This window comes from Bos mutus, chromosome 17 (genome assembly GCF_027580195.1).
Source record: "Bos mutus isolate GX-2022 chromosome 17, NWIPB_WYAK_1.1, whole genome shotgun sequence".
NCBI classification, from domain to species: Eukaryota; Metazoa; Chordata; class Mammalia; order Artiodactyla; family Bovidae; genus Bos; species Bos mutus.
Genome location: NC_091633.1, coordinates 66,509,211 through 66,518,618, shown reverse-complemented (window position 1 = coordinate 66,518,618; position 9,408 = coordinate 66,509,211). Strand labels below are relative to the sequence as shown.

The 9,408-nt window shown below is 47.2% G+C and overlaps 1 protein-coding gene across 1 annotated transcript in view; it reads right to left on the bottom strand.

Annotated features, from left to right (window-relative positions):
* Window positions 1-200: 200 nt before the first annotated feature.
* Window positions 201-9,408, bottom strand: part of LOC102269807 (DNA fragmentation factor subunit alpha-like) — a 54,211-nt gene continuing 45,003 nt past the window's right edge. Inside the window, 4 exon segments of the mRNA XM_070385580.1 lie at window positions 201-342; window positions 581-666; window positions 1,252-1,472; window positions 8,194-8,245. Coding sequence (XP_070241681.1) covers window positions 201-342; window positions 581-666; window positions 1,252-1,472; window positions 8,194-8,245 — 501 coding nt within the window.

The following is a 9,408-nucleotide window of genomic DNA, read 5'->3' as shown; positions in this document are numbered from 1 at the left end:
TTCTATGAACTTTCAGCCCTGGCTGGTGGCATCGCAAGAAAGGACAGTTCGACTGTAGCAGAATGGTGGCCAGGAGGCTAACATGACACCCACGTAGGCAGCTCCTGCCAACCTGACTGGATCCAGGAGTTGTTTTCAGAAAAACTAGAAAAATGGCAGATTGCACGTGACTTTTAAATTCTTGCTAAATATCATTTTTCTCAGTCTAACTTCTTAGGATACCAGGTGGCTATAAAACCAAGATGGCTCTCCCCAGCGGACACCTGGGAAGCTGCTGGGTTGCGATAGGACACAGGGCCATCTGCCACAGCAGATGCCAGCCTCCTCCGATGAGCCACGAAACTGGGAAAGGATGTGGTCTCAGGTTAGGAGGACAAGGATACAGGCAGGATGAGGAGGTAGAAGCAACTTTCCAGGTTAAGAGAAGAGCTGGACCAAGCCCCCAAGGTAGGAGGAAGGGTGGAGTGTGGAGGAGACGCTGTTTGCCTTGTTCATGCCGCTCCTTCAAGTCTCCACTCAGAGGACCCCCCCACAGGCTACCCTGTTGAAAACAGCCTCCTTCTGCACCTGCCAGGCTCACCTCTCTCTCACCCCTGCGACATCGCACTCATCGCCTCCAGAGATCCCACCAGACAGCTGAAGAAAAAACTTCCAAAGTGGAAGACACTGCATACACAGGGCCCTGAGGTCAGCGGAGCTGCCAGAATGCAGTGAATGGGGCTGCGTGTCCAGAAAGGCCCGCGGAGAGGACCCTGGGGACCCTGAGCCAGCTACCCCAGCCAAGTGGTGCCCAGCGGTGAGCACCCATTTCTCTGCACATCTGGGGGTCCACCAGGGCAGCCCTCCCCCATGGGTGTCCCTCTGGGGCCCAGCCACACAGCCCCTGGGCCCATCATTGTCCCTGTGACAGGGGAGGGGCAGGAGGGCAAACCTGACCACCTAGAGTCGGGTCTGCTGCCACCCCACAGCCAGGGCACATCTGCGAAGAAGTCCGCATCACAGGGAGGGAGGACTCGACGGCCTCAGGCAGGCTGTGGCAAAAGGACCTGGGTGTTCTACCGCCACCCAGCAGGGAGGGAAACACGAGCAGGGACAGTCATCCATTCCTCCACAGCAAGCAGGATGGGGCAGCCAGCAGGTGGCGGGAGGAGAGGCTTGAGTGGAGGTGTGAGGAGTTCTCTCTCTAGCTGAGGGCCGAAATGGAGGCAGAAAGCCCTGGCCAAAATATATCCAATGAGGACATGGGCTCACTGAAGCCTGCTGTGTGCCGGGCAGCTGGAACACCAGAGAAGCCGAAACACTTAAGCCCTGCCTCGGGGCCCCGCAGCATGGAGCCGTGGTCTCCGCTCTGACAGCCTGCAGGAACGGCAAGGCGGGCTCGGTTTCAGCCCTGTGGTTCTCCTCGCACTCGTGTGCATGGACAGCAGGAGGGGCGGAGAGGGAGCAGGAGCCTCTGGCCCCGGGGACGGCCGCTGGGGACATCACAGGAGTGGGAACAGCCACTCGGACCAGGTGTGGACAGAGAGCTCCCTGGCAGAACTACACGCCCACGTGGTGTTCAGAGCAGGGGCTGGGAGGGAGGCGGACAATCTGTGCCTCACTGAAGCTGTAAAAATAAGGCAGCCGGATGATGAGTCAAAGGAAGCTGGCTGGCTTCACGCCCTTCAGGAAGAAAGGAACGGCAACCCACCTCTTCCCATCCTACTTAAACCCTGCAGGTGTCACGTCTCAGATCTCCCGACAGCAACAGCAAAATGAGATGCTCCGAGAAAGCAGCCTTTGGGAAAGCAGTCTGTTTTATAAAAGGAACACAGCGTAACCAGGAATTCCCGTCTGTGGAGAAGTGAACAAGTTGTCAGAGCGTGTCAAGCAGACGCTGCAGGCAACAGGCAGAGGGGTTCCTGAGCTGGGCAGGGCTGGGCGGAGGGCCTGCTATCCTGCAGGGTAACTGGAGGCACCTCTGGATCCCAGATAACAGAATAAAAGTAACCAGCTGTCAGCGGGGTACCTGACAGCTTGGCTCAGATACCCTCTTCATAGCGCTGGGGAAGTTTACAAAAGGACAGTGATTAAAGACCTAAAAGGAAATTTCTCCTATTCAAAAGTTCATAGGAACATAAATAGCAAAAACTAAGCACATATAACCAGAAAAGAAGTATAAAGCTACTAAATGGGTCAGATCCCGGCGCATAACTTCTTTCGAATTTAGTTTTTCATCTTTAGGCTGTGGCATTCGAACCAAGTCACATTTTAACTTTCCTTTTAGTTCTGAAACTCTATGATTCATTAAAAAACATTTTGCAAGAAATCCCCCAAAATGTCAAAACTAAAGCCAAGAAACTGAAGACCTGGGTGGAATGCACTAAGGAATAGAAATTGTACTAGCTCTGGGTCATGCCCTCTACCTGGGAAATGAGCACCCTTAAAATGGAGAGGTCGGAGCGTGCAATAAAATTGCGGTCCGTGCACAGAATGTTCTAGTCTTAACTGACAAAACAGATATCAATAAACCACCCAGACAGGATGGAACCCACCTAAGAATTTCAAGCAAATTCACGGGCAGGATTGTGGAGCTGTTGACCACGATGTGAAACTAGTTGTTGTAACAGCTGCTGTGTTAGATTCAGAGCAGTCAGGTCGCTAATACCAGGCTCCTTCCAAGACTCAGAGGGGACTCTAGGATACCGCTCACTGGTCGTTGCTCCCTTCCCTACTCACCAAGCTGGCGGAATCGACAAATGAAGCACGGAATGGAGAAAGCTCAAATCTGCACAACATACGGAGATAAAGGCAGGATGGATTCTACACCAGGAGCCAGCTCTGATTATCAGAGTTCTTTGAGGGTCTGGGGAAAGAGGAGAGAGTCACTCTTCAGGCTTTGGAGTTACCTTTGGCAAGTGTCCACACCAAACGCCTACTGTAGGCAAGTAAAGAACAGTTGATGGGATTCCATGGTCGTCCAGTGGTTAAGAATCGGCCTTCCGCGATGCAGGAAGCTGGGTTCAATTCCTGGTCAGGAAACTAAGATACCACATGCCACAGGGCAGCTAAGTCTGCATACCACAACTACTGAAGCCCACGTGCTCCAAAGCCCATGCACGACAACCAGACCAAGCACAGCAGCGAAAGAGCCCCATGATACAATGAAGATCCTGCCACTAAGACCCCAAGCAGCCAAATAAACAAAAAATTTTACACAGACAAAAAGCTGTTGAGTCTCTATAAGATTAAGGGACTACTTGAAATGGATAAAGAATTGAATTTCAATATAGGAAAGTCAAGCAATAAAAAATAGAGTTATTCCTTTGCAAAAAGTAGGAGTTCTCAGAGCCCAAGAGCGGCTGATCTTGGTGAGAAATCTTATAAAGAGATTTGAAGAGCTATGCACACAGTGAACAGTTGTCTTGGGATGAGCCCAAGACGTTCTAAGGAATTTGTGCCTGCTGGGAAGCCCTTCTAAGGAGTAAAACAGCAAATCAATGGGATAGAGACTTTTTGAAGCTAGGCAGAAATTAGTACAGGAAATTCAGTGCTGGTAAGTTTAAATTCAAGTACCTTAAAAACAAACCCTTGTAGAACAACAGCCTGGGAATTAACTGTAAACTCAACAGGAGACCTTGGGAATTATTTGCTTCCCTGAGAACTTTAAGGCCAATGCAGGGCAAGAGCATCAAAGATAATGCTGTGCCAGTTCAGTTCAGTCACGCAGTTGTGTCCGACTCTTTGCGACCCCATGAATCACAGCACACCAGGCCTCCCTGTCCATCACCAACTCCCGGAGTTCACTCAAATTCATGTCCATCGAGTCAGTGATGCCATCCAACCATCTCATCCTCTGTCATCCCCTTCTCCTCCTGCCCCCAATCCCTCCCAGCATCAGGATCTTTTCCAATGAGTCAACTGTTCGCATGAGGTGGCCAAAGTACTGGAGTTTCAGCTTTAGCATCATTCCTTCCAAAGAACACCCAGGAAGCCCGGTGTGCTGCAGTCCATTGAGTCGCAAAGAGTCGGACATGACTGAGCAACTGAACTGACTGCACTGAAGAGTGGCCGGGGACTTTGGCTTTTCACTGCTGCATCCTCTAGGCCTAGAACAGTGCCTGGAACAAAATGGGTGTTGCTAAGGCTGCTCATTTCTCATCTAACATCCACGTTTTCCTTCTTTCTCAGTATCAGAGTCCCCGTATTGCCAGGTCTAACGGTGGTGCCAGCTATAAAGGTTCACCTGTAGACTCCCTGTCAATAGAAGTGGTCAAGTCATGAGATGGAGCTTCTTGGAAAACATTTTGAAGAAAGCTTACTCCATTAAAAAAGCATGCCCTTTGGCCCTTGGGCCATCCTCATTCCTGCTGCTCGGAACATGAATGCAATGGCTGGAGCTGCAACAGCCAGGATTGTGTCCACAATATAAACTTATCTGCAGGACCCACTCTAGGAAGGACCTGTGTCTTTGGTACCAGGTCGAGACTGCCTACCTCTGCAGAGAAAAATAAGCCTCAACCTTGTTTCAGCTCTACGATTAGTGTTACATTTTCATTGTGTGTTTGCGTGCTCAGCTGCTTCAGTCATGTCTGACTCTTTGTGACTCTACGGACTATAGCCCTCCAGGCTCCTCTGTCCATGGGATTTTCCTGGCAAGAATACTGGAGTGGGTTGTCATGCCCTCCTCCAGAGGATTTTCCTGATCCAAGGGCTGAAACCATGTTTCTTATGTCTCCTGCATTGGCAGGTGGTTCCTTTACTGCTGAGCCACCAGGGAAGCCCCATTTTTTAATTGTAGCCAAATCTAATTCTGATATATGGGTGTGCAGTATACACATACATAAATATATTGTATATATTTACAATGTATACAGTGGATAAATGTACATGTGTCTTTCTTTTAAATTTTCAACTTCCAAAAACTTTTTCAAAACATACCTCGTTACTTTTCCCATTCCAAATCTCTAAGCAGTTTTTAAGCAGGGGTTAGTTGATTGTGAAGATCAAACTAGTTTTCAAGCCACTGAGTCGATGATGCTTCCATCTGTGTCAGCTAAATCTACACAGAGCAGAACAAGTAAGAGTTCTGGAATCCTCACTCAGTCACTTACCTGCTAGCTGTCCCACCTGAAACACCCTGCTTAACGCTCACTGAGCCTCAGTTTTACCACCAGTAAATCAAGTCAACATTGTAAACAGATGCTTCGTAAATATTTATTGCAGTTGTTATGACATGAATTCTAAAGCAAACTAAGATGTTTTAGGAAAATGCCAATGGCTGTCTGTGAACCAACGCTGGGAATACCACTTGGACAACCTGATGGACCGTGACAACTCCCATGCTGCGGTGCTTGGAGGAAAAGAAGATGAGTCACATGGAGAGACCTCCTCTGAATGGCAGCTCCTGGGACTCAGTGGGACTACTTAAGTTGAACTGATAAATGCGGCTGGACCAAAGAATGACTCACCCAGGGACTGAACGCCCCTGACGCTTTCCACGTCTCTGTTTCCTCCTCTTCTCTTCATTTCTTCCCCGTTCTTCACTTCCTCTCTGTAACGTGCAGCCTCTGCTTTTCTGGCTCACGTGGTAGAAAAACATGACTGTAGAGAACCCTCTAAGTCACATGTTACTGATTCCACCAGCCAGGAGGAAACAGTCCTCCACGTCCACGTTTACAGGGAGGAGACTCGGGGTCAGCTTAGCAATGTGCCCTCCGTGCCCTCAGGAACTATACGGTCAGGGCGGGGTGGGTGAGCCCCACTACAGGAACCCAGCCAGTACTAATAACAACGTGGACAGAGAGAGGAACAGCGCCCCCCACTCAAGGGACAACCGGAGAGAAAAGCAAAGCTTTCATCAGGAGAACTGAAGTCACATTTTCTCTGAGTGAACAGAGACTCTGAGCCAGAACCAAGGAAGAAGTCCAAGTGGCGAGCTAAATTGTGTGAAATGCTAACTCTTCAAAAAGCCATCGTCCCAACCTAACCCGGTGACACGTCGGGCTGGTAACTGGGTATAATTGAGAGATGAACCCGAATGAAGGCACCCTGGCCATTGCATGGACAATTCAGAGAACAGAGACTTGCAGGTGAATAGAGCGCTGGCAGTGATCAAATAGTTTGCTAAATATTCAGATAGCATTTCCCTCAAAGTACAAATCCTCATGATGGATTGAATATACGAAAAAAAAAATAATGTCTCTCATCAGCCACTTTTAACGTATGTCATCCTGGAAAATAAAAAGTCTGTCTGTGGATTTCTTTTTCTGCAAGGGTTGCTTTGAAGATGACGTGCAGCCCCGTTACCAGGGACAGGGGTACCGGTCCCCAGGGGCTTACTTGGCTGTTCCCCTAACTCCTCCGTAAGTCTCTTCCTTTGGGAAGGAAAAAGATAACTGCATGTCATCCCTAGAATATAAACACACGGCTTCCTCACTCATCACTCCACAGGTAGGTTTACTGCATGAGCCCAGCAGTGCCATCCAGCCTATGTCACAGCTCAGCGTCCTTGGTGACTGAGGCTCTGACGCCTCTGTGGAGGCTGGAGCACCGTCACCCATCACCTGGGGCAGAAAGAGTTAGCAGCTGCAGAAGAAACTCTGTAAGGGAGGCTAAATCTTTCTAGATGGACCTTTTCTTTTTTTCTTGACGCTGATAGAAGCTTTATGGGTTTCTTAGCACCCAAATTAAAATGAGGGGTAAGTCTCCCTGTGACATCTGCTGCTGGGGGGAAACAGAATAAGAAACAGTTTTGAAGTAAATGCCTTTGACACTGAGAGATGCTGGGGGACCTGAATTCAGGTGAAAGGAAGAGGGTATCCTGTTTAGAGCTGCTCTCAGTGAGTACCTGATGATCCCGCAGCCAACGCAGCAGGGTGGAGCTCGCTGGGGGCTTTGAGGGTGTGCAGACCTGGGCTTGTATTTCAGTTCTGGCCCTTAGGACCTGCAGGGCCTGGGGAAATTTTCCTAATTTCTCTGGGTTTCTGCTTCCTCTTCTGCAAAATGGGGATCATCTCCTGTCCATGACTGTGAGAATTAGTGATGCCACATGAAGACCTGGCACCAAGCCCCACACAGAGTAGCATCTCAAATGAAGGACATCTCGAGTTATTATGAATGTCCTTGAAGTAACATAATACATCACCAGGCTTTCAAAAGAGCTTCTGCTTCTTTGTGTTTCTTCACGTTTCCTCACAGGTATTAATGATGACCCATCCATCAGTGGCTCAAGGGGAATTTGTATAAGCCTTTAAGCTCAGCCTCCCCAGTTGCGCTGCTCACAGTGGGGACATCTGTCAAGCTGGTAGAACTGCCGAGTCCTGGGCCTCACCCCAGATCTCAGCAGAGGGGGGCCCAGGACTCTGCATGTTAACTGAGTTCTACATGTGAACTTGGGAGGATTTCTAGTCAATTCGCAACAGGTTTTTTTTAATTCACTGGAGATTTGTTTAAAGGCAGTCAAAGAAGACAGGACAGTGGTGTTTCAGCTGGTGAAGACTGTTTAATAATGGGCAGAGGAGGTACCCTTTCTCTAAGGGCAGGAACGGTAGGAGTACTCTTTGGTGTTGTTCAGTCACTAAGTCTGTCTGACTCTGTGATCCCATGGACTATAGCCGGCCAGGCTCCTCTGCCCATGGGATTTCCCAGAAAAGAATACTGGAGCAGGTTGCCATTTCCTTCTCCAGGGGATCTTCCCAACCTAGGGATAGAACCCATGCCTCCTGCATTTCCTACACTGGCAGGCAGACTCTTTACCAGTGTTCCACATGGGGGATCCAGTACCCTTGGTACCATGGTAGTAATTAGAGCAAGGTATTATTCTACTGGTTTATAAAGTCTCTCAGTAGAGGAAGGGGGTGATTCAAGACTGAATACTCTTTAATCAAGCCTTTTTTGCTTTCTCTATTGCCTCTAAAAAAGAAGGGGGAAAATGAACTTATTTAGATAGTAGGGAGCCATGCCTACATCCAGTGATGGGCTGAGTAACAGGGCTGATCAAGCTCCAAGTTTTCAGTCTCACATGATCTTGTGAGATCACAGATTTTCTATCCCAGCCATTTGTCCTGACACATGTATATACTTGATGACAGAAGGGATGGGGTAAGAAGGATACGTAATTCATTCTAAACTTATCCACTCAGCAAATACCCACGGAGCACCCGCCGTCAGAGAGGCTGTGTGCCAGGACAGGGGTTAGAGAGGAGCACTCACCTCGGCAGTTTGTGCCCTCAAGGAGCTCACAGGCTTGCGGGTGCCGGGCCAACTATCAGCCAAAGTGCGAGCAGGGCGCAATCAGGGTGCAGTGGGCGTGAAGGGAAAAACAGCAAACCTGCCTGGGTAGCGCAGGGGTCCAGCCAACTCCTGAACCCTGGGCTCCAGGCGCTAAGGCAGATTCCATGTCAGGTCAATAGCATTATCTCTAGTCAAAGGACTGCATCATTATCACAGTGGTTTGAGTGGAAGGCAAATAAAGTTGCCTGTGGCTCCTCTAATCCCTACCTCTTTGCTCAACATTATAAGAAAACCCTCCTACTTGATGGAGATCATGTCTCCCCGACACGGGAAATCATGCTCCTATGAATCACTCCACACCCCACAGCCACTGTTTTTCATCACATATAAGCTTTGATTTCCAGCTGGGTGTTGATAAGACAAAACTGTTCCCTAATGCTTAAGTAATTGAGTGGAAAATAGTTGACAAAAAATGAAAAGGTTGATTTTGATTATACATAGAATCTCTTCTCTTAGGAACAAAATGTGTTTGAATAGGCATGAGTCATTTCTACAGGGTTGTAAGATGATTGATTTATTTATGTAGTTGTTTTTTTTAATTGATTTTTTTGGGTGCTGAAATCCAAGATTGATATGTTTTAAAATAATACCTTTGTTAATATATGGAAAAACCAATACAATATTGTAAAGTAATTAGCCTTCAATTAAAATAAATAAATTTATATTAAAAATAAATAAATAAAATAAAATAATACCTTTACTGGCTTTGTACATGTATATTATAAAAATTCAAGAAACACACCAAAAAACAGCTCTTTACTCAAATTCTCTTACTCAACAATAACTAGTATTAATATATCATGAACTTCAATTCAAATATCTCTGTTTACAAATTATAATTGGATGAAGGAATAGATGAATGGACAAAATATCCTCATAATAATGGAATCATGTTATATTTCCTTTTAAAATAAAAATACATTTTCCGTGGATTGAATAGAAGGCAAAAGAAACTGAAGCAAAAATAAAAGAAATAGTGAAATTCATAGATCTTTCCTCATTCGTAAGAGATTGCTCTGAGGATAAGAAAAAAGACCATGAGTACTATTAAAAGGCTGTCTTATAATTACTTGTTTCAGTTTTAGACATTTTTGAAAACTTTGCCATAAAAGATTAAGTGACCAGCATACTTTG